The sequence below is a fragment of the Oncorhynchus keta genome, chromosome 21, assembly GCF_023373465.1.
Source record: "Oncorhynchus keta strain PuntledgeMale-10-30-2019 chromosome 21, Oket_V2, whole genome shotgun sequence".
Lineage (NCBI taxonomy): Eukaryota > Metazoa > Chordata > Actinopteri > Salmoniformes > Salmonidae > Oncorhynchus > Oncorhynchus keta.
The window spans coordinates 2,303,344-2,329,225 of NC_068441.1; the positions used below are offsets into that span (position 1 = coordinate 2,303,344).

General features: G+C 43.1%; 1 protein-coding gene and 1 long non-coding RNA gene across 3 annotated transcripts; one reads left to right on the forward strand and one right to left on the reverse strand.

The window, feature by feature from the left end:
• Positions 1-1,893: 1,893 nt before the first annotated feature.
• Positions 1,894-24,403, reverse strand: LOC118399925 (adenosine receptor A1-like). Of its 2 annotated transcripts, XR_008074047.1 has the most exons (4): positions 22,702-24,403; positions 7,926-8,202; positions 6,622-7,058; positions 1,894-6,582 (listed from the first exon to the last, which is right to left on the reverse strand). XR_008074047.1 is itself a non-coding variant. In XM_035796150.2 (3 exons), exons 1-3 carry the CDS (start codon positions 23,127-23,129, stop codon positions 6,675-6,677), a joined length of 1,089 nt encoding a protein of 362 aa, XP_035652043.1. In that variant the 5' UTR covers positions 23,130-24,403; the 3' UTR covers positions 6,607-6,674. The 2 variants fall into 2 exon arrangements, 1 of the variants encoding a protein (XP_035652043.1); XM_035796150.2 differs by lacking the exon at positions 1,894-6,582 and having other exon boundaries at positions 6,607-7,058.
• LOC127910269 (uncharacterized) lies at positions 8,404-18,016 on the forward strand. Its single transcript, XR_008074058.1, has 3 exons — positions 8,404-8,843; positions 9,359-9,515; positions 16,819-18,016. It is a non-coding gene; the product is annotated as an uncharacterized LOC127910269 (long non-coding RNA).
• Positions 24,404-25,882: the final 1,479 nt, after the last annotated feature.

Consider the following 25,882-nt stretch of genomic DNA (forward strand, 5'->3'; position numbering starts at 1 on the left):
TGCATTGTTTGCTGTTTCTATCAATTCCCCATTACATACAATACTTATTTTCCACCATAATTTGCAAATAAATAAATTAAAATCCTACAATGTGATTTTCTGGATTTTTTTTCTCATTTTGTCTGTCATAGTTGAAGTGTACCTATGATGAAAATTACAGGCATCTCTCATCTTTTTCAGTAGGAGAATTTGCACAATTGTTGGCTGACTAAATACTTCTTTGCCCCACTGTATATAACTAGCTGTAGCCTACATTTACCGTTAATTCCCAATGCAATGTTGGTTTGGTTGCAGTCAATATATTTTATTGCAGTCATTTACCTTTCTCATTGACAGAGTGAACATGTGTTTTGAAAAACTCACAACCTTTGCTACACTTGTAAGAAACGAGTTCTTGTTAATTTCAATCCTTTTGCGAGTTTTGTCAATGTATTCATTGTCTTCTGTTTGAAATGCTTCTGTCAGTGAGTAAGGATGCGCACCTGATTTTGCATATAGAAGTAGCGCTAGACTAACTGGCCTGCGCACAAATGTAGGCCTATACAGTGCATTCGGAAATAATTCAGACAGCTTGACTTTTTGTTACATTACAGCCTTATTCTAAAAAAATAATAATAATAATTGCCTCATCAATCTGCACCCAATACCCCATAATGACAAAGCAAAAACAGGTTTTTAGGCATTTTTGCACAACAAAACTGAAATATCACATTTACATAAGTATTCAGACACTTTACTCAGTACTTTGTTGAAGCACCTTTGTCAGTGATTACAGCCTCAAGTCTTCTTGAGTATGAGGCTACAAGCTTGGCTCACCTGTATTTGCGATGTGAAGTAAGGTTTTCATCGAGCATCTCTCTGTACTTTTGCTCTTTTCATCTTTCCCTTGATCCTGACTAGTCTCCCAGTCCCTGCCGCTGAAAAACATCCCCACAGCATGATGCTGCCACCATTAGTATAGCTTACGCACTCCTGTGGGCTATTTTATTTTGCCGCTTTGCCTGGGCAGTGAGCTACCCTGAAGGAGCAGAGCATATATTCCGAAGACTTGCATTATTCATTGCTTAAAATAAATGGTTAAACGTACTTCTACGTGCCATTTTCTTTCTGGTTTTAGTCCATCTTCTAGAATTCAACAATGTGGTGGTATAACTATATTTATAGCTGAACACTAACAGTAATGCATATTGTAGTCAATAGAGGAGAGAACAGCCTAATGGAATGCCCTTTAAGATCATATACCCAGATGGGATGGAGCGTATTAGGAGATTCCGGCTCATTTATTTAGTCATTTATTCACTTGTTGAGACACTCAGCACGATAAATGTACATTTCAGGCTGAATTACAGTAGTTAATGTTGGTCTTGTGTTATATAGATGATGTTTGATTTTGTGGGGGAGGATGATGATGCCTCGAGCAAGGTTTAAATTACGGCTAGCCAGGGACACACTCCAATACTCACTAAACACAAACAAAGCATGTGTTTTAGTGAGTCCGGCAGATCAGAGCCAGTAGGGATGACCAGGGATGTTGTCTTGATAAGTGTGTGAATTAGACCATTTTCCTGTCCTGCTAAGCATTCAAAATGTAACAAATACTTTTGGGTGTCAGGGAAAATGTATGGAGTAAAAAGTACATTTGTTTCTTTAGGAATGTAGTGAAGTAAAAGTTTTCAAAAATATAAATAGTAAAGTACAGAGAACTCCCAAAACTACGTATGTAGTACTTTAAAGTACTCTTACTTAAGTACTTTACACCATTCGTTTCTGTCCAATTACATGTCCCCTCACCTCTCGCCTGCCTCCTCTCCACTCACCTCCTTCATCACCCCCACCCTCAACATCCTCACCCCCACCCTCAACATCCTCACCCTTTTCTTCTTTCACCCCTCACCTTCTCACTCACTTTATCCTTCTCCCTCACCTCCCTCATCTCCAAAATCGGATCCAGAGACTGAGTTGTTTCGAGAGCATTTGTTTGTACCACAATGTCAGAGTATTTTCCCTTAGATCAATCCTTATTGGATTTGTCAAACATTTTGAATAATGTATGACACCACCCTCTGTAGCGCCATGCGATCGAGGGCGGTGCTATTGCCATGCCAGGCAGTGAGGCAGCTAGTCAAAATGCTCTCAATGGGACAACTGTCAAACCTTTTGAGGATTTGAGGTCCCATGCCAAACTTTTTCAACATCCTGTTGCGCCTTCTTCATGACTGTGCGTGTTTGAACCATTTGAAGTTTTAAGTGATTTGCGGGCTCTGGTCCACCCCCAAAAAAGTTGTGCACTATAAAGGGTGTCATTTCAGACACAGCCATAGTGTGCTACTAATAGTTCAACAGGTTCCTATTGGTACATGCTGGATACCCCCTTCACCCGTTACACATCATCATTCCCTAAGCCGATGGGAGATGGTTGAAGTCATTGTTAGTAATTCTGCCTTCCTTCTAATTCGGAATCCTAAATCACCATTCTGACCTGACCTCTCCATTGGTCTGTTCTGTTCTGTTGTCTTGCATCAGGTCAGACAGTACAACCTGTCTTGTCAGTCGATGGACCTTAGTGATGTATTAGGAGTGACGCCATTCGGCTGCATTCTAGAATGTAGAGAGATTAGATCACCCATGGTTACGGTGTGGGAACCCAGCCACCTGTGGATCGTTAATTCAGCCTGTGTGAGGTAACATTTCAACCCTCGTTTAGGAACATTCCTTGACAGAACTTCCTCACTGTGTGGGGTCAAACTGAGGTTAGGGTCCCCCTCGATTCTGTCAAGGGTTAGGGATAGGGTCCCTTCTCCATACCCTCCTTCAGTTCAATCACTGCAGGGTTAGGATCCCTCCCACCACCTCCACCTCTTTATCCAATCATAATTCTCTAACCAGCAGGCGAATCAACAGAGAAACCATTGTCATGTTCATCCTTCTGCTCTTATAATCCAGTATTCCCGACATCTTCACTTACTTACTTACTTACTTTATTGTCCCCGTGGGGAAATGTTGCTGCAGTATCATGTACATGTTTAACATGGTGTTTAAACATATACATGACAATACCACTAATTGACAGCACAATATTCATAACAGTTACATCCAAATAAATAAAGACTAGCCTGCTGGCCTTACTGGGTCGATAGGAACATCAGCCTGAACTGTTTAGGAGGGATATCACACCTGGCACAAATTATTGTCTAGTTTAGTTTTCATGCAAGGGGGTGCCCTAGACTTGCACCCAGAGGGGAGTAGTTCAAAGTCCGGGTACAGGGGGTGGCTTGGGTCTAAAAATAATTTTATGAGCCTTGCTGAGGGCCTGTCTGTTTGACTCTTAAGTACCTTGCTTGCTGTGGTGATAATCCTTCTCAGGATGTTTCTCTGGCTGACACGGGCAATTGCCAAACCAACAAACAATACAAAAAGTTGAAATACTCTCAACATTAAAAGATCCCAGCTTTTTAGAAAGTACAGTCTCTGTTGACTCTTTTAGTAGATCAGGTCTGTACATTTACTCCACTGAAGCTTATTGTCCAAGAGGACACCCAGGTATTTGTATTCCTCTATCTCTATGTTCTGACCTCTGACAGATGATGCAGAGGTAGGTGTTGTACGCTTCTTGAAGTCTATGCACATCTCTTTGGTCTTGTTGGTGTTGAGGACCAGGTGTGATTCATCACACCACTCTACAAAGTCATCTAGGACCGGGCCATGATGTTCCTCGTCATCATGCAACAGGCTGATCAAGGCAGTGTCATCAGCGAACTTAACTAGGTGTCTGTCAGGATGGTGTATAAAATGTACAGGAGTGGGGACAAAACATATCCCCGTGGGGAGCTTGTGTTGGTGGTGCGTATGTCCGACACCCAACTTGACCCGCTGTGACATCTGGCTCAGGAAGTCCCAACAGCCACAAAACCAGCCCCCCATCTCAGGAGAAGTCACTTATGAGTCTCTGTGCCCGAATATAAGGCTGGATTGTGTTGAAGGCAGAAGAAAAGTCAACAAACAGAACACTGACAAGGGATTTGGCGCCCTCTTGATGTCTGTAGATCATGTTGAGGAGAGTGAGAATGGCATCATCAACTCCTCTGCTGGGCTGATTGGCAAACTGAAACGGGTGGTGCTGAGAATATGACCTTTCACAATTTTCTCAAAGCATTTCCTTCCTAAGGATGCCAAGGTGACAGGGTCATGCAGCAGAGAGGGCTAAGATGCTTTAGGAATGGGTATAATTATTGAGGTTTTCCACAATACTGGCACGTGTTGTGTTGGAGCAAAACCCACGACTATCGATTACATTTCCATTATTAGCAGCATCTAAGCTGTTCATGTTGGAGAGCTAAGACAGAATGGCCATACAAGGAATGGAACATATAGGACCAGTACAGGACCAGGGCCCTGCTACCATTATAACCTATACAGCTGTCAGATGTGGGTGTTAACAAGCAAGAACTGAGATGGAAAAGTGATGATAAAGAAAAGTCAAGGGAAGCTATTTTCATATAGAGGGAGGGGACTTTATACGTTATGCAAAGACAGAATCCTATAAAGGCAGGCCTCTGTAATATGAGAATTTAGTATTTTCCATGGAGGGGATCGGCTCTGTTACGTTTGTAAAATAGTCTTTACGTGGAAGGGCTCGGCTTTGCTACCTTGTATTAAAGTCTCATTTGAATTCACAAGTTCTAGAAAATGTGTTATATTTCTGAGTCAATATTCCACCACAGTTGCCGGGTCGAGCGAGGATTGGAAAATGTCTGTAAAAACACCAACTATTTGTTCATCACAGTGCTTCAATGTCCACTTATTTTGTCCAGGCCTGGGCTTTTTTGTGCGTTACATCCACCGAACAACTTCAAAACACCAGCCTGTTTAACAACTACCCTCTCAAACACTTTTAATGATACTTCCATTTGTTTGTTTTTTTCCTAAGTCGTCTGATTCAAATCTTGAGAAGAAAACATTCAGTTCATTAGCCTTGTTCTGGCCCTCATGTCTCCCATGGTCCGCATTGGTTTTTCCCCTGCCTATGTGGGTGGCACGAGCCATGTATTTCATCTTTTGCCAGGCCACCCTTGAGTTTCCTGAGGAGAGGGTCCTCTCCACCCTTTGCTTGTATGCCTCCTTGTCCACCAGTATCTGTCTTTTTATCTCACGTTGTACATCTCTTAAAGCCTGTCTACCACCCTCAGCATAAACTGCCTTCTTCCTATCAAGTAGTGATTTTAGATGTTTTGATACCCAAGGCTTATTGTTTAGGAATATTTTACTGGTTTTTATAGGCACAACTGACTCAACACAGAAGTTGACAAAGTCTGAAACAACATCTGTGAGTTTGTTAAGATCAGAGCTGCTGTCTTCAAATACCTCCCACAGTACAATCAAAACACCCTTGGAGAGGAGTGATACTGTTGTCGTTCCAGATCTGGACAGTTTTAACTGTAGGTTTCTCCCTCTCCAAGATTGGTTGGCCGGAGGTAGACAACATTGTGGTCAGATGTCCCCAGGGGAGATCTGTTGGTGGCAGAGAAAGCATTTGGTATGGTTCCATAGCACAGGTCAAGAGTCTTGTTTTTCCTAGTGTGACATTTCACATACTGGTGGTACGTGTGCAGGACCTTGTGCAAAGTGCTGTTGTTAAAATCCATTAAAATAAATGTGGGTGCGTCGGGGGAGATGGAACCCAATTTCTGTGACAGATTATAAATAATCTCTGATGCCTTTGCTATATTATCTTTCGGTTGAATGTACACAACGGTCACAAACAATTGGGGGAACTCACGGGGCAGATAGTAGGGTCGCGGTGACACAGAAAGCAGTTCAATATCGGGGGTACAGAGTCTCTCTCTTACCAGGATCCATTTACACCACTAGTCCCTGTGACGGTCAGATCACGATCTAGCCAGTGTGACGCCAGCTGGCTCCACTTCCCTGTCTGGGACCCATCCAGCCAAGTCTCAGTAAACGCCAGCAAACAGGCCTCCCAGTATTTATGTGGAGGCGCAGATTCGCTGACAGCTCATCCACTTTCCCCCTCAGTGACTGGGCGTTGATCAGCAAGGTGTTAGGTAAGGGATGTTTTTTATTTATTTATACTGTCTACTATCCTGTCATACTTCTCTGTCTGATTCCCCTGCGTTTTCCACATTTACATGTGGGTTTGTAATCCACTCGCAGACAATCAGGGATTAGATTGGCCCTTGGGATATCCATTACGTTCGTGTTTGAGTTGTAACGAAGTAGAAACTCTCTGCTGTATTGGATTCCACTGCCGGCAGCGTTTCCATAAGTCAATTTAGTACCGAGTATGTTCATGATCAACACGATCAGTCCAACACCCCACCACTGAAAAGCCATCATTAACAGATGGTTAACAAATAAAGTGTACAAATTTAAAAAGCATAAAAGAACACCACACCAAACAACATACACATTGCGGGATGCGACAGACCCGTGCCCCCCTATGACCTTCATCACCAGATCAGACAGACCCGTGCCCCCCTATGACCTTCATCACCAGATCAGACAGACCCGTGCCCCCCTATGACCTTCATCACCAGATCAGACAGACCCGTGCCCCCCTATGACCTTCATCACCAGATCAGACAGACCCGTGCCCCCTATGACCTTCATCACCAGATCAGACAGACCCGTGCCCCCCTATGACCTTCATCACCAGATCAGACATAATTGTTATCATCGTTCGCCCTCAACATCCTCTCCAATCTGCTCTGGCACCTCTGACTCCCTCTCTGGGGCAGCTTGCCTACCGGGTCCCTACACAGCACATATTGCTTCCAGATCTTCCGGAACGCATTCTGGAACTTCTTGATCTGAAATGCGTAGACAATGGGGTTCACAGCGGAGTTGCCGTGGGTGAGCAGGATGGCGATGTAGATGAGAAGCGTGGGCTTGTCACCGTTTGGGCTAAACAGCGTGATGCAGTTGAGGATGTTTAGAGGAAGCCAGCTGATGGCAAACAGGAAGAGGACCAGAGCCAATGACTTGGCTAGTTTCAGCTCCTTACTGTAGTAATGGCTGCGGTCTACGTGGCTCTCCGTCACCTGGGGTAGGAGGGAGGGAGAAGAGGATTTAGACTTTAGATTCAGAGGCTGTACATTTCTGTAATGTATACTTACAAGTTAACTGATGTTTTAACTGACGTTCCATTTTTTGGTTATTCTATTCCAAGTGTGTTTGATTTGCACAGCATTGTGTCCTGGGTGGAGTGAGTTGACACCTGATTTAGAAACAAATCAACATCTCTGCTCATTATGCCTGTCTAAGCTTTCATCCCTGAGGGGAATAACCTGTTATGCCAAAGTACAGTGAATTTCAACACCCCTTTATCTCCTTCCACCTCCCTGCTGTGCTCATCAAATGTACCCGCTTCATTCACCTGACTCTAGTCTAGTCAGTGACCTTCATGTAACCTGGTCCCAGAACTGTTTGTGCGGTATTGCCAACTCCTAGGATCATTGTCAGGCCATGTGAGAATGACCATAGGAGTTGGCAAGATCAAGCTAACTTTGGCAAGACTAGCTCAAGCTAACCTTGGCAAGACATTGGGAAGACTAGCTCAAGCCAACCTTGGCAAGACATTGGGAAGACTAGCTCAAGCTATCCTTGGCAAGACATTGGGAAGACTAGCTCAAGCCAACCTTGGCAAGACATTGGGAAGACTAGCTCAAGCCAACCTTGGCAAGACATTGGGAAGACTAGCTCAAGCTAACCTTAGCAAGACATTGGTAAGACAAAATCAGGCTAATGTTCTTACCGAGCTGGCGTTGGATCATATAATACCTCAGCATAGATAATTATTGCACATATAATAGAGACAATGCACATAGCTCATGGTAAAGAAGGTAGGGTTACCCTGTTCTAGTCATCTGATTCTCAAGACTGGTACTTCTCTACAGACAGTGAGCTACCTTCTTGTTGAGCTGGTGGTGTATCTTGTAGAATATCTCAGCATAGATTAGCAGCATGAGGACGAGGGGCGGAAGCACCCAGCCGAAGAAGTTGAAGTAGACCATGTAGTCCATGCTGATGACTTTCTCAAACTTACACATCACCTGGGAGACGTTGTCATGGAGACACTGCCGGTTGTTCCAGCCCAGCATGGGCGTCAGGCCAACCACTATGGCAACCATCCAACACACCACCACCGCCGTGCCTGCACGCCGCCGTGTCACCACATGTTTGTAGCTATGGAGATGGGGGTTAAGACAAGAATGAGGAGTTAGAGTATACTGGGTTGGTGCGTGTGAGTATTGAGCAACAATTGCTGGAGTTTTAGTGCATACTTTTCTGTTTTCCTGTTGATATGTTTCCAAGTGCTTTCTTTGTGTCACGCCCTGATCTATTTCACATGTCCTTGTGCTTGTCTCCACCCTACTCCAGGTGTCGCCCATCTTCCCCACTTATCCCTTGGGTATATATACCTGTGTTTTCTGTCTGTCTGTGCCAGTTCGTCTTGTTTGTTCAAGTCTACCAGCGTTTTGTGTCTCAGCTCCTGCTTTTTCCAGCCTCTCTTTTCTCACCCTCCTGGTTTTGACGCCTGCCAGTCCTGACTCTGAGCTCGCCTGCCTGACTACTCTGCCTGCCCCTGAGCCTGCCTGCCGTCCTGTACCTTGGCCCCACCACTCTGGATTATCGACCCCTGCCTGCCTTGAGCTGTTGTTTGCCTACCCCTGTTACAATAAACATTGTTACTTCTACACAGTCTGCACTTGGGTATAACCTGAAACCTGATACTTTCTTGACTTTGAATCAATAGAAGAAATGTGTGTCCTGCACTACAAATCGTTTTCAAGGCAAAGGGTTTTGATTTGTTTATCACTTTTATGGTTAGTACTTCTTTGGTTACTACATGATTCCATATGTGTTATTTCATAGTTTTGATGTCTTCACTATTATTCTACAATGTAGAAAATAGTAAAACATTAAGAAAAACCCTTGAATGAGTAGGTGTGTCCAAACTTTTGACTGGTACTGTATTTGTGGCCGGAGGCAAGGTACATACAGGGCCTGTGTTAAAGACAGAATGTTTGCATAAGGGTGTTAGTTGCAGAGTTTGGCAGGACCGACATCAGTGTATTCTATTGAGTCCCAAAAACCAAAGCTTTAATGTTACAGGCAATTGGGAGAGCAGAATGGAATGTGACTGGGGCGGAGATCTGTGTGGCTCATAAATTAAGGAAGTAGGTAATAGAGTCTCTGGGGAATGATACCCCTCCTCTGTGTATAGTGATACAGGAGATTTCTCATAGTAGAGGAAGGACAGCTAATTGTGCATGATATGTATGCATGCATGTTAACATTAGAAGCTTCCTCCCTAAGTTTGTTTTATTCACTGCTTCAGCACACTCTGCCTACCCGGATGTCCTAGCCGTGTCTGAATCCTGGCTTAGGATTTCCATCCCTTACTACAACATCTTCCGACAAGATAGAACAGCCAAAGGGGGCGGTGTTGCAATCTACTGCAGAGATAGCCTGCAGAGTTCTGTCTTACTATCCAGGTCTGTATCCAAACAATTCCAGCTTCTACTTCTAAAAATCTACCTTTCCAGAAACAAGTCTCTCACCGTTGTCGCTTGCTATAGACCCTCGTCAGTCCCCAGCTGTGCCCTGGACACCATATGTGAATTGATTGCCCCCCATTTATCTACAGAGCTTGTGCTGCTAGGTGACCAAAACTGGGACATGCTTAACACAATCTAAGCTTGATGCCCTCAATCTCACACAATTATCAATGAACCCACCAGGTACAACCCCAAATCTGTAAACATGGGCACCCTCATAAATAACATCCTAACAAACTTGCCCTCCAAATAATCCTCTGCTTTACAACCAAGATCTCAGCGATCACTGCCTCATTGCCTGCATCTGTAATGGGCCTGCGGTCAAACGACCGCCCCTCATCACTGTCAAACGCTCCCTAAAACTCTTCAGAGAGCAGGCCTTTCTAATCGACCTGGCCCGGGTATCCTGGAAGGATATTGACCTCGTCCCGTCAGTAGAGGATGCCTGGTTATTCTTTAAAAGTAACTTCCTCATCATCTTAGATAAGCATGCTTCCCCGAGGCGAACTCCACCCCCCCATTCAGCTGAAAAGGTGGCGCAGGGAATTCAAAAATATTCTTTCGAAATATTTAACTTTCACACATTAACAAGTCCAATACCTCAAAATGAAAGATAAACATCTTGTTCATCTACCCATCATGTCCGATTTTTTAAATGTTTTACAGCGAAAAAAAACACAACATATATTTATGTTAGACCACCACCAAATCAAAGGAAAAACACAGCCATTTTTTCCATCACTAACCTTTTGAAAATCTTCATCAGATGACACTCATATGACATGTTACAACTTCTAACAATGGTGAGTGGAGGAGTCAAGCGCAGAAACGACTATCAGAGGTAGAGGAGACTGTTCACACGGTACCAGAACCTACGGGACTGAGTGTCTTTAATTTATCAAGCAAGATATTGAGCCCTGCCCATATATAGTGCCTTTCGAAAGTATTCGGCCCCCTTGAACTTTGCGACCTTTTGCCACATTTCAGGCGTCAAACATAAAGATATAAAACTGTATTTTTTTGTGAAGAATCAACAAGTGGGACACAATCATGAAGTGGAACGACATTTATTGGATATTTCAAACTTTTTTAACAAATCAAAAACTAAAAAATTGGGCGTGCAAAATTATTCAGCCCCCTTAAGTTAATACTTTGTAGCGCCACCTTTTGCTGTGATTACAGCTGTAAGTCGCTTGGGGTATGTCTCTATCAGTTTTGCACATCGAGAGACTGAAATTTTTTCCCATTCCTCCTTGCAAAACAGCTCGAGCTCAGTGAGGTTGGATGGAGAGCATTTGTGAACAGCAGTTTTCAGTTCTTTCCACAGATTCTCAATTGGATTCAGGTCTGGACTTTGACTTGGCCATTCTAACACCTGGATATGTTTATTTTTAAACCATTCCATTGTAGATTTTTCTTTATGTTTTGGATCATTGTCTTGTTGGAAGACAAATAATAATAATAATATAATAATAATAATCTCCGCCCCAGTCTCAGGTCTTTTGCAGACTCCATCAGGTTCTTCCAGAATGGTCCTGTATTTGGCTCCATCCATCTTTTTTTAACCATCTTCCCTGTTCCTGCTGAAGAATAGCAGGCCCAAACCATGATGCTGCCACCACCATGTTTGACAGTGGGGATGGTGTGTTCAGGGTGATGAGCTGTGTTGCTTTTACGCCAAACATAACGTTTTGCATTGTTGCCAAAAAGTTACATTTTGGTTTCATCTGACCAGAGCACCTTCTTCCACATGTTTGGCATGTTTGGTGTGTCTCCCAGGTGGCTTGTGGCAAACTTTAAATGACACTTTTTATGGATATCTTTAACTTCTTGCGTCGAGCCATCCCGGATCCGGTATCGTGACTACAGCCTCAAGCTCATTACCATAACGCAACATTAACTATTCATGAAAATCGCAAATTAAATTAAATTAATCTATTTGCTCTCAAGCTTAGCCTTTTGTTAACAACACTGTCATCTCAAATTTGCGAAATATGCTTCTCAACCATTGCAAAACAAGCATTTGTGTGACAGTATTGATGGCTAACGTAGCATTTAGCATGCAACATTTTCCACAAAAAACAGAAAAGCATTCAAATAAAATCATGTACCTTTGAAGAACTTCAGATGTTTTCAATGAGGAGACTCTCAGATAGCAAATGTTCAGTTTTTCCTGAAAGATTATTTGTTTAGGACAAATCACTCCGTTTTCTGCGTCACGTTTAGCTACGAAAAAAAAAACCTGTATCCAGGATTGTGTAAATCTATCCGCAAGCTCATTAGCATAACACAACGTTAACTATTCATGAAAATCGCAAATTAAATGAAATTAATCTATTTGCTCTCAAGTTTAGCCTTTTGTTAACAACACTGTCATCTCAGATTTTCAAAATATGCTTCTCAACCATAGCAAACTAGCATTTAGCGTTAGCATTAGCATTTAGCGTTAGCATTAGCAGGCAACATTTTCACAAAAACCAGCAAAAACATTCAATAAATAATTTACCTTTAAAGAACTTCGGATGTTTTCAATGAGGAAACTCTCAGATAGCAAATGTTCAGTTTTCCTGAAAGATTAGTTGTGCAGGAGAAATCGGTCCGTTTTCTGCGTCATGTTTGGCTACAAAAAAAACCCGAAAATTCATTCATCCAAACGCCAAAATGTCTCCACATTAACTCCATAATATCGACTGAAACATGGTAAACGTTGTTTAGAATCAATCCTCAAGGTGTTTTTCACATATCTCTTCATGATATATCATTCCTGGAAGTATCCTCTCTGTCTCAATCACATGGATGAATGCGAGCAGCTTGGAGATTACGCAACAATTTCAACAAAGGACACTGGGCGGACCCCTGGTAAATGTAGTCTCTTATGGCCAATCTTCCAATGATATGCCTATAAATACGTCACAATGCTGCAGACAACTTGGAGAAACGATAGAAAGGGCAGGCTAATTCGTGGTGCTTTCACAGCCATATAAGGAGACAATGGAAAACAGAGCCTCCAAAATCCTGCTCATTTCCTGTTTGAGGTTGCATCTTGGTTTCGCCTGTAAGATCAGTTCTGGGGCACCCACAGATAATATCTTTACAGTTTTGAAAACGTCAGAGTGTTTTCTTGCCAAAGCTGGCAATTATATGCATAGTCGAGCATCTTTTTGTGACAAAATATTGCGCTTAAAACGGGCACGTTTTTTTATCCAATAATGAAATAGCGCCCCCCTAGCTTCAACTGGTTAAGAAATGGCTTTCTTCTTGCCACTCTTCCATAAAGGCCAGATTTGTGCAATATACGACTGATTGTTGTCCTATGGACAGTCTCCCACCTCAGCTGTAGATCTCTGCAGTTCATCCAGAGTGATCATGGGCCTCTTGGCTGCATCTCTGATCAGTCTTCTCCTTGTATGAGCTGAAAGTTTAGAGGGACGCCCAATTTTTCAGTTTTTGATTTGTTAAAAAAGTTTGAAATATCCAATAAATGTCGTTTCACTTCATGATTGTGTCCCACTTGTTGTTGATTCTTCACAAAAGAAAATACAGTTTTATATCTTTATGTTTGAAGCCTGAAATGTGGCAAAAGGTCGCAAAGTTCAAGGGGGCCGAATACTTTCGCAAGGCACTGTATATTTGCTTAATAAAGGGTTATCTTTTGTGCCTACAACCCAGTGCAACGATTTTGATGTTAAGGTAGACATGTTTAAGTTTTTTAGAAATATCCGTTTAAGGGAATACTTTAGCTCCCCTAATTCTGACACTTCTATTGAACCAGTAGGTTGCTCTCCTGCACATACTCCGACTCCTTTTAGAAGCACAAGTTATTTTATACCTCCAGCCAATCCCAATCACTCTATCGAGACATATTGCAGACTTGTTGGAAATCTCCTTAAGAATAAACAGGGGTCCAAATCTTTCCATAATTTACCTAAGGATGAAAAACAAGCTTTGCTTGATTTACAATCCGACACGTCAGTCCTTATTCGTCCTGCTGATAAGGGTGGGTCAGTTGTACTCATGGATAGGACAGTTTATGTACATGAGTGTCATAGACAGCTGCTTGACAACACCATTTACATTTACATTTAAGTCATTTAGCAGACGCTCTTATCCAGAGCGACTTACAAATTGGTGCATTCACCTTATGACATCCAGTGGAACAGCCACTTTACAATAGTGCATCTAAATCTTTTAGGGGGGGGGGGGTGAGAAGGATTACTTATCCTATCCTAGGTATTCCTTAAAGAGGTGGGGTTTCAGGTGTCTCCGGAAGGTGGTGATTGACTCCGCTGTCCTGGCGTCGTGAGGGAGTTTGTTCCACCATTGGGGGGCCAGAGCAGCGAACAGTTTTGACTGGGCTGAGCGGGAACTGTACTTCCTCAGTGGTAGGGAGGCGAGCAGGCCAGAGAACAAGAAACTCAGAAGTGACCCCACTTCCCAATTTCAGAACACTATCTTTACTGTCCTAGATGGGTATTTAAGTTCTGGTCAGATGATTTTTTGGCTATTCAACACCCTAAAATTGCCACTTTCTACACTTTGCCGAAATTACACAAGAATGTTACATAACCTCCAGGGCGCCCTATTGTAGCGGGCATTGATGCAGTAACGGACCCTCTTATCCACTTTTGTTGACTTTTTTATTAGACCATTCGCAGAACAGCTCCCCTCCTTTGTAAAGGACACCAGCAGTATGATCTCTATCATTGAATCTCTTGATCCTCTCCCTGAGAATACCTTGTTAGTTACTTTTGATGTTGATTCGTTATACACAAATATTCCACACGAGGGCGGTATTGAAGCTATGGAACATTTTCTTCTGCAACGTGACCCTAGTGAACTACCTTCCAGTACCTGCATTATAACATTGGCTGAAATAGTACTCACACATAACTATTTCATGTTCCTAAATTATTTCTTTATTCAGATGAAAGGTACTGCTATGGGATCCCCCATGGCTCCTAACTATGCTAATTTGTATGTGGGTTACATGGAGAAACAGTCTATTTTCAATCCTCTCAAAAATGTTTTCTTGCCTAACATCAGTATTTGGAAACGGTATATTGATGGTATTTTTGTTCTATGGAGGGGTGATGCAAAACAGCTCCAGGCGTTCCATGCTTTTCTTAACTCCTGTTCTGAGCATCTGAGATTTACTATGCAATCTGACATACGTCAAATCAGTGTTCTTGATCTTCTGATCTTGTGTGAAGATAATGTTCTATACACTGATCTTTACAGGAAACCTACTGATCGTAACAGTTTGTTGAGGGCTGATAGTTGTCACCCACTTCCCTTGAAAAATAGTTTGCCCTACAGCCAATTCTGTCAAATCAAAATCTGCAAAAAACAATCAGATTTCGACAGAAATATGGCTGAGACGCAAAGAAAGTTCAAGGAGAGGGGCTTCAAGAATGATCAGATTAATATTGCCATTGAGAAAATACAAAACAAAACGAGACATGACCTTTTTCAAGGTCAGTCTCGCAAAAAGACGCATTCTTGTGTTCTAACTACCCGCTATTCCAAGTGCTCTGAACAAATTAAGGGAATTGTTCACAAACATTGGCACATCCTAAAATCCGATGATCGTCTCGGTAATGTGTTTTCGGACCTTCCCTTGGTCGTATTCTTGCGGGGCAGAAATCTCAGAGACCAATTGGTACACTCTGATTTACCACCCCAAGATATTTCTGAACAACGTCTATTTGCGCCCCTACTGGATGGGAAATTACAAATGTAATGGCTGTGCACAATGCAATGACACTTATAAATGTACATCCTTCAAAACACCCACAAACAGGGAAATCGATCCCAAGCAAAGGTGTTATTACATGCTCCACTAAGGCAGTTATTTATCTTATTTATCCTTGTGGTAAAAATAATGTAGGTAAAACAAAGCGCAAATTAAAAGTATGTATCGCAGAGCATCTAGCACCATTAGGTGTAAAAACTTGACTTATCCAGTTGCGGCCCACTTCTTGGAGGCAGGCCACTCGATTTCGTCTCTGCGTTATATTGGCATCTAACATGTCACCCTCCCTAGGAGAGGGGGTGACCTTGATAATTTATTGTTAAAACGAGAGGCTGCCTGGATCTTTAACTTAAAGACCCTTGCTCCCTTCGGTCTCAACGTAGACTTTGATCTGAAGCCATTATTGTGACTTTGCCATTGTAATTGTTTGTAAGCTTGTGTAGTCATATTTGTCTATGATCGTATGCTATCCATTTGTTGTTTGTATGCTGTTCTTTGTATGACATTTTAATATTTTATAATTAACCATTGGCCATGATTACAGACACCTGTGTCTTTTGACACTACATAAACGAGTCATCCCACAGTGTTTGTGATTATACCCTGATGAAGACAGCTTGGCTGTCGAAACGTTGGCAATTACATTTTTGCATCTGAGCTCCTAGAGTGTGCGGCTCTCTTTTATTACAGACTCGGTCAGGTAGAGGTTGAAAATGTCAGTGAAGACACTTGCCAGTTGGTCTGCGCATGCTTTGAGTACACGTCCTGGTAATCCGTCTGGCCCACAGCTTTGTGAATGTTCACCTGTTTAAACCCATGTCAGAGACACAAACACGGTCTCAACCTTTAAGTCTTTACTGAAGACTCATCTCTTCAGTGGGTCATATGAATGAGTGTAGTCTGGCCCAGGAGTGGGAAGGTGAACGGAAAGGCTCTGGAGCAACGAACCGCCCTTGCTGTCTCTGCCTGGCCGGTTCCCCTCTTTCCACTGGGATTCTCTGCCTCTAACCCTATTACAGGGGCTGAGTCACTGGCTTACTTGGGGCTCTCTCATGCCGTCCCTGGAAGGGGTGCGTCACCTGAGTGGGTTGATTCACTGATGTGGTCATCCTGTCTGGGTTGGCGCCCCCCCTTGGGTTGTGCCATGGCGGAGATCTTTGTGGGCTATTCTCAGCCTTGTCTCAGGATGGTAAGTTGGTGGTTGAAGATGTCCCTCTAGTGGTGTGGGGGCTGTGATTTGGCAAAGTGGGTGGGGTTATATCCTTCCTGTTTGGCCCTGTCCGGGGGTGTCCTCGGATGGGAACACAGTGTCTCCTGACCCCTCCTGTCTCAGCCTCCAGTATTTATGCTGCAGTAGTTTATGTGTTGGGGGGCTAGGGTCAGTTTGTTATATCTGGAGTACTTTTCCTGTCCTATTCGGTGTCCTGTGTGAATCTAAGTGTGCGTTCTCTAATTCTCTCCTTCTCTCTTTCTTTCTCTCTCTCGGAGGACCTGAGCCCTAGGACCATGCCCCAGGACTACCTGACATGATGACTCCTTGTTGTCCCCAGTCCACCTGGCCGTGCTGCTGCTCGAGTTTCAACTGTTCTGCCTTATTATTATTCGACCATGCTGGTCATTTATGAACATTTTAACATCTTGGCCATGTTCTGTTATAATCTCCATCCAGCACAGCCAGAAGAGGACTGGCCACCCCACATATGCTCTCTCTAATTCTCTCTTTCTTTCTCTCTCTCGGAGGACCTGAGCCCTAGGACCATGCCCCAGGTCTACCTGACATGATGACTCCATGCTGTCCCCAGTCCACCTGACTGTGCTGCTACTCCAGTTTCAACTGTTCTGCCTTATTATTATACGACCATGCTGGTCATTTATGAACATTTGAACATCTTGGCCATGTTCTGTTATAATCTCCACCCAGGACACAGCCAGAAGAGGACTGGCCACCCCACATAGCCTGGTTCCTCTCTAGGTTTCTTCCTAGGTTTTGGCCTTTCTAGGGAGTTTTTCCTAGCCACCGTGCTTCTACACCTGCATTGCTTGCTGTTTGGGGTTTTAGGCTGGGTTTCTGTACAGCACTTTGAGATATCAGCTGATGTACGAAGGGCTATATAAATACATTTGATTTGATTTAAAGGTCTTGCTCACTTCGGCTACCGAGAGTGTTATCACATAGTCGTCCAGAACAGCTGGTGCTCTTGTGCATGCTTCAGTCCTTGCCTCGAAGCGAGTATAAAAGGCATTTAGCTTGTCTGGTAGGCTCGCGTCACTGGGCAGCTCTGGGTTTCCCTTTGTAGTCCTTAATAGTTTTCAAGCCCTGCCACATCTGATGAGCGTCAGAGACGGTGTAGTAGGATTCAATCTTAATCCTGTATTGACGCTTTGATTGTTTGATGGTTCGTTTGAGGGCATAGCAGGATTTCTTATAAGGGTCTGGATTAGTGAGCCGCTCCTTGAAAGTGGCAGCTTTAGCTCAATGCAGATTTTGCCTGCAATCCATGGCTTCTGGTTTGGATATGTGCGTACTGTCACTGTAGGGACGACGTCTTTGATGCACTTATTGATGAAGCCGATGACTGAGGTGGTGCACTCCTCAATGTCATTGGATGAATCCCGGAACATAATCCAGTCTGTGCTAGCAAAACAGTCCTGTAGCTGTCAACGGAATTTCCTATATGTGTTCCTTAATTAAGAATTTGTACGTTTCTTATTTGTATAAAATAGACAGGGACCAGTCTTATCAAAATTAGATAATAGTATTTATTCTCGGAGCGCGCTGCCAGTTTATATACAAAATATGACGCCATTGGTTATAGAATGAATCTCCTCCTCTCGACCAAGACAAAGCAGGTTCAAATGTTTATTCCAACCCACTAGCGCACACTCCTGACTCACACTATATCAGGATTAACTTCTGAAGTCTCACCATTATCTATCACTATTTTGCAGACAGTTCCAGATAACGGAAAACCTGGGAGAGGCTCTCGCTGTCTTATTTAATCGCCACAGAGTTATAGCTGAGTGTGTTCAAACATAGGTTAATGACCCTCTTTGCTTACTTCAAACACACAACACATTCCTCCCCAACCTAGTTGGAATGGTGTTTATTATGTTTAATTACTCCTTGTTCATGCTACATAATCTCTTCCATATGAACTAACTTTATATCTATAATAAAACAGGGTAGAGTTTAATTAGTTCTAGTTCTATTTAAATGTAGATATTGTTTAGTCATTCATACAATTCCTATCAGTAGCGCAGCATACACATCAGTTACAGGGTGTCCACATCACCAACAAACTAACATGGTCCAAGGACACCAAAACAATCGTGAAGAGGGCACGACAAAACCTATTTCCCCTCAGGAGACTGAAAATATTTGGCATGGGTCCTCATGTCCTCAAAAGGCTCTCGAGCTGCACCATCGAGAGCATCCTGACCGGTTGCATCACTGCATGGTATGGCAACTGCCCAGCCTCAGACCGCAAGGCACTACAGAGGGTAGTGTGTACAGCCCAGTACATCACTGGGGCCAAGCTTCCTGCCATCCAGGACCTCTATACCAGGCAGTGTCAGCGGAAGGCCCTAAAAATTGTCAAAGACTCCAGCCACCCTTGTCATAGACTGTTCTCTCTGCTACCACACGGTAAGCGATACCAGAGCACCAAGTCTAGGTCCAAGAGGCCTCTAAATAGCTTCTACCCCCAATCCATAAAACTCCTGATCATCTAATCAAATGGCCAACCAGACTACTTGCATTACTATTTGCATTGCTCCCCCTCTTTTACACCGCTGCTACTCTCTGTTATCACCTTGTCACTTTAATAACTCTACCTACATGTACATATTACCTCAACTAACTGGTGCCCATTTACATTGACTCTGTACCGGTACCCCCATGTATATAGTCTCGCTATTGTTATTTTACTGCTGCTCTTTAATTACTTGTTACTTTTATTTCTTATTCATATTTTTTTTTAACTGCATTGTTGGTTAGGGGCTCGTAAGTAAGCATTTCACTGTAAGGTCTACCTACACGTGTTGTTTTGAGGCGCATGTGACGAATGAAATGTGATTTGATCTTACCACTTCCGTATTGAGTGAGTCACTGGTACTACCTGCTTTAGTTTTTGCTTGTCAGCAGGAATCAGGAGGATAGAATTATGGTCAGATTTTCCAAATGGAGGGCGGAGGAGAGCTTTGTATGCATCTATGTGTGTGGAGTAAAGGTGGTCTACAGTTTTTTTCCCTCTGGTTGCACATGTGACATGCTGGTAAAAAATGTGGTAAAACTGATTTAAGTTTGCCTGCATTAAAGTCCCACGCCACTAGGAGCGCCACTTCTGGATGAGCATTTTTTTGTTTGCTTATGGCCTTGGTTTTATTTGGTTTTATTAAGGTCTTAGTGCCAGCACTGGTCTGTGGTGGTAAATAGACGACTACGAATAATATAGATGAGAACTCTTGGTAGCAATACCTTGAGACTTTTTAAATATTAGACATCGCGCACCAGCTGCTAGTGACAAATAGACACACACCCCCAACCCTCATCTTACCAGACGTAGCTTCTCTGTTCTGCCGGTGCATGGAAAATCCGGCCAGCTCTATGTTACCCGTGTCGTCGTTCAGCCACGACTCAGTGAAACATAAGATTCTACAGTTTTTAATGTCCCGTTGGTAGGATAATCGTAATCATAGGTCCTCAATTTTATTTTCCAATGATTGCATGCTAGCCAGTAGAATGGGTGGGAGTTTGGAAAGCAGTATATCCTTCTCGTCAGAAAAAGCTTCTACCAGTTCAAGGTGAGTAATCGCTGTTCTGATGTCCAGAAGTTATTTCCGGTCATAAGAGACGGTAGCAGCAACATTATGTACAGAATAAGTTAAAATATAATACAAACAACGCAAAAAAAAATACAAAATGGCACAGTAGGTTGGGAGCATGTAAAAGGTCAGCCATCCTCTTCAGTGCCATCTTAACTTGGGCTCTAACTTGAAATATTGAAATGTCCTTATTCATTAACATATTAGAACTGGGTGTGGAGTGCAGAAAGCACATCTACCTAAGTCCCATATGTAGCAGCTCATTGTAAGTGAAATATATAATGATTTTCTCTACACATCACTACCCAGTCGGTCAACAGATGGAGAGGGTTACAGTCTCACTAGGAGACTGGTGTGGAATTCAAATAGAGCAGGTACACATGTAACGGATGTGAAACGGCTAGCTTAGTTAGCGGTGTGCGCTAAATAGCGTTTCAATCGGTTACGTCACTTGCTCTGAGACCTTGAAGTACTAGTTCCCCTTGCTCTGCAAGGGCCGTGGCTTTTGTGGAGCGATGGGTAACGATGCTTCGAGGGTGACTGTTGTTGATGTGTGCAGAAGGTCCCTGGTTCGCGCCCGGGTATGGGCGAGGGGACGGTTTAAAAGTTTACTGTTACATTGATGCTGTTGACCCGGATTACTGGTTGCTGCGAAAAAAGGAGGAAGGTCAAAAGGGGGGTGAGTGTAACGGATGTGAAACGGCTAGCTTAGTTAGCGGTGTGCGCTAAATAGCGTTTCAATCGGTTACGTCACTTGCTCTGAGACCTTGAAGTATTAGTTCCCCTTGCTCTGCAAGGGCCGTGGCTTTTGTGGAGCGATGGGTAACGATGCTTCGAGGGTGACTGTTGTTGATGTGTGCAGAAGGTCCCTGGTTCGCGCCCGGGTATGGGCGAGGGGACGGTTTAAAAGTATACTGTTACACACACATCTCATCTTGACTATAGACTTGACCCCAACTGATACTGGCTATGTATACACAGTCGGTCTGCAGTCTGTTGTGGTTGGGGACTATCCGTTGTAGATTAATTCATTCTACATTTTATATACAATGTGATATAAAATACAGTTAATGCTTCTCCAGCTGGAAGCAACATCATGTTGACATGTAGCTCTGTCTCAGAGCCTATTGTGGGAGATTCTCATTTGGGAAAATGACTGTCATCCATCCTCTCTCCTCCGCAACCCGGAACTGAGTGGTCGAGGAGTGTCAATTCGTTAATAGGCATACGCAAGAGTGTCCTCCCCACTTCGATAGCCCCCTCCTCCTTTCGTCAAAGATATTCATTCATGTGTATCCTACCACGAAAGAGTTTTGAAATCTGTCACACCCCCTTTGAATCAGCTTTTGTTTAGCCAGAGGAGAAAAAAATGCACACGTTTAAAAACAATATGCTACTTATTGTTTTATCTATAACATGTCTTGGACAACTAACTTCATTTGTTTTGAACACTTTACACATTTATTTTGGGGCGAGTGCAGAAGCACCGTCTTATTTCAAGCCTGCGCATTTCCAATAATATGTACACTCTCCTTGCCGACCCGATTTAACTTGGACCTTTTTCAAAAGGAGGAGAGTGAGAGAGGACGGAGGAGAGAGGACGCAGGAGGTGAGCAAATCGAATTTATTTTTTTTTTTTTTTTGCCTGTCGAGCAAAACTGCCAATGGGCTGTGTAGTTGCAGCTACAGTGAGCTCCAAAAGTAGTGGGACAATGACAAATGTTTTGTTGTTTTGGCTCTGTACTCCAGCACGTTGGGATTTAAAAATGATACAATGACTATGAGGTTAAAGTTAAAGCTTTAATTTGAGTTTATTTTTATCCATATCAGGTGAACCGTTTAGAAATTTCAGCACTTATACATAGTCCCCCCATTTAAGGGAACCAAAAGTATTAGGAAAAATGTACTTAACGTTTTACTACTTTAATACACAGTTAAGTATTAGCACGCAATGACTACATCAAGCTTGTGACTACAAATTTGTCGGGTGCATTTGCTGTTTGTTTTGGTTGTGTATCAGATTATTTTGTAACCAATAGAAATTAATGGTAAATAATGTATTGTGTATTTTGTTTTTGTCACATCCAGGATTATACATAATCATAGCAGTGTCCACATTATTGTAGAAGTGTTTAGAAACATATTCTATTCTTATTTACAATTAAAGTGACTCCAAAATTATGCAAAACATTATTTACAGTTAATTTCTATATACCCTCGAATGAAAGCTGACGGTCTGCACTTTAACCTAATAGTCATTGTACCATTTCAAATACATAGTTCTGGAGTACAGAGCAAAAAATAAGAAAGAAAACAAGTTACTATCCAAATAGATTTGGAGCTTACTGTAAAATAGGCTGAGTAGCCTATTCAGGCAATCTGCAACAAAATAGCCTGTACTGCACAATATCTCAAATCCCACTGCCAACACACAAACGAGACAAATGTTTGACCTACTGACCTTGGCAAAGAAAGCATGCAAACAGAGACCAAAGAAAACTCAGCAAAGCACAATATTTCCCCTTTCTCTCTCTCTTTTATTATTACCTCATGGGTATTTTCACCCTCAGGTAACGGTCGATAGCGATGGCCAGCAACGCGAGGATGGAACTCTGCGTGAGCACCAGCACGATGCACGTGACCAGCAGGCAGCTGTAGAAGTGCATCTCGAAACCGATGTTGATGGTGATGGCCAGCGGGATGACCAGAGCCCCCACCGCAATGTCCGCCAGAGCCAGAGACACAATGAAACAGAAGGTGGTGTCTCGCATCGAACGGTTGATCCGCACCGCCCAGATAACCATTACGTTTCCGATCACCGAAGTCACTGCGATGATCACCTCCATCACCATGTAGATGGCTTCGACGGGCATCGTACCGGTAGCCTGTTGGGTCCTGTTGTCTTGTGCTGCGAGTATCTCAGAAAGACAGAGTGGAGAAGTCCTCATATTCCCTTGTGGAATTCGGAGAGGCATTGGAACTCTTCTTTAAGCCTGCGCATGGTGTTCTGTTGTTCGATCCATAGGAAGTTATGCATCTAGATATATTGGTTGAAAAGTCATTTTTGAGCCTGTATTACTGGGCAGAATGTGGACCCTGGTTTGGACACATCATGCATATTGTGGTTTTCGTGAAAGTCTGGTGTCCCACTCCCCCAAAAATGAGGAGGAACAATTTCCCCAGAGAATGTGTAATTGAGTCACACTGGCCACAGTGCCTCAATTCAGTTCGCACCACCGCTAGTCGTCATCATTAATAAGAATAGAAATTTGATTTTAAAAATCGTTCGTTCGTTATATTCCGGTTCTTTTTACAAAGGTGCTCCGTGTAGAATCCAGTCTTCTTTGCCAGAACGAAAGTTTGCTCACAAACGCAGAGCAGAGTGTTTTTTAAAGGCTACAGCGTCAACTGTCCCGAACTCAGACACAGGATGCTGACTGCCGGTACGATCAGCTCCAATACAATCTCTAGTAATTGCGGCGAGGGAATTCCCCGTTCTCTGTACTTTCTGGTAAGTCACATGCGCCGGCGGACATCTATGCAGAGAGAGAGAGAAAGAGAGAGTGCACCCTGTCCACAAAATTAGGTGGAAACTGAGTTGCACTTCCTGACCGCCTGCCAAATGTATGACCATATTAGCGGCACACATTTCCCTCTGATTACACAGATCCACAAAGAACTTGAAAACAACCCCAATTTCTATTGAGTGAAATACCACAGTGTGACATAACAGCAGCAAGGCGTGTGACCTATTTCCACAAGAAAAGGGCATCCAGCGAAGAACAAAAACCATTGTAAATACAACCCATTTTTATGTTTATTTATTTTCCCTTTAGTATTTTACTACCTTCTGTAGTGCCTTTTGTACTACTTGCACATAGTATGACATTTAACATGTCTTTATTCTTTTGGAACTTTTGTGAGTGTAATGTTAATTTGTATTGTTTATTTCACTTTTGTTTATTATCTACTTCACTTGCTTTGGCAAGGTTAACATATGTTTCCCATGCCAATAAAGCCCTTAAATTGAAAATGAAATGAGAGAGAGAGCGAGAGAGCGCGAGGACACCTGGTACCGCCAATCTATCCCAGCATTGGCCAGTGAGCATGAATGTGACATGCGCATTCTCATGAAAAACAGAAAACAGCTATGTTATTTGTTTATGAAATAGATATTGTGTAGCCCTTACCTGCAGTCAATGACCAAACGCTCCCTCATTGGCATCATAAGTGGAAAGTTATTCATATTTTTCATAACAATACAATACACAATAACGTCATTGACCTGTAAATGTAGCCTGTGACATAAGCATGCCCATCAAATATCTGCTTCTCATTTAAATGTCTGCATTCATTTTCAAACCTTTTGGTGGTTTCCTTGGCTTTGTCCACCCCCATGGTGGTGGACATAGCCAGTGTATAGGTTGATTGACGGTTCCAGGAAAGAAGGCTTCCAGACCAACAAAGGATGTCTTCGCTCCTGACAGAGGAACAAAGAGATAGGAGTGGAGGTAAATAGATGATATACAGACAGCAACAAAACCAAGCTACCACTGTGTGTGTGTGTGTGTGTGTGTGTGTGTGTGTGTGTGTGTGTGTGTGTGTGTGTGTGTGTGTGTGTGTGTGTGTGTGTGTGTGTGTGTGTGTGTGTGTGTGTATGTGTGTGTGTGTGTATATATGTGTTTGTGCACGCCTGGGAAAGGTTAGAAGAAATGATTCTGATGGAATCAGAATTGGGGAGATTTTAAACTGGATGCTTCAGCAGAAGCATTGACAGGTTCCAGGTGTGACTGTCTCAGTCAGTGACCCACATGCAAGCACGCGCACATACAGTCGTGGCCAAAAGTTTTGACAATGACACAAATATGAATTTTTTCAAAGTCTGCTGCCTCAGTGTCTTCAGATATTTTTTTGTCAGATGTTACTATGGAATACAGAAGTATAATTACAAGCATTTCATAAGTGTAAAGGGCTTTTATTGACAATTACATGAAGTTGATGCGAAGAGTCAATATTTGCAGTGTTGACCCTTCTTTTTCAAGACCTCTGCAATCCGCCCTGGCATGCTGTCAATTAACTTCTGGGCCACATCCTGACTGATGGCAGCCAATTCTTGCATAATCAATGCTTGGAGTTTGTCAGAATTATGGGGGTTTTGTTTGTCCACCTGCCTCTTGAGAATTGACCACAAGTTCTCAATGGGATTAAGGTCTGGGGAGTTTCCTGGCCATGGACCCAAAATATCAATGTTTTGTTCCTCAAGTCACTTAGTGACTTTGAGGAATGCTGGAAAAGGCATTGTTCGTCATCAAACTGTTCCTGGATGGTTGGGAGAAGTTCCTCTCGGAGGATGTGTTGGTACCATCCTTTATTCATGGTTGTGTTCTTAGGCAGAATTGTGAGTGAGCCCACTCCCTTGGCTGAGAAGCAACCCCACACATGAATGGTCTGCTTCACTGTTGGCATGACACAGGACTGATGGTAGCGCTCACCTTCTCCGGACAAGCTTTTTTCCAGATGCCCCAAGCAATCGGAAAGGGGATTCATCAGAGAAAATGACTTTACCCCAGTCCTCAGCAGTCCAATCCCTGTACCTTTTGCAGAATATCAGTCCGTCCCTGCTGTTTTCCTGGAGAGAAGTGGCTTCTTTGGTGCCCTTCTTGACACCAGGCCATCCTCCAAAAGTCTTCACCTCACTGTGCGCGCAGTGAGGGCGCCCTGAAGCCTT

Excerpts from the sequence above, each read along its gene's own strand:
- LOC118399925 (XM_035796150.2), bottom strand. The coding sequence starts at position 23,129 with ATGCCTCTCCGAATTCCACAAGGGAATATGAGGACTTCTCCACTCTGT. Across the intron at positions 8,203-22,701 it reads AGGGTGAAAATACCCATGAG|CTACAAACATGTGGTGACAC; the intron begins GTAATAATAAAA and ends CCATCTCCATAG. Across the intron at positions 7,059-7,925 it reads ACCACCAGCTCAACAAGAAG|GTGACGGAGAGCCACGTAGA; the intron begins GTAGCTCACTGT and ends CTCCTACCCCAG.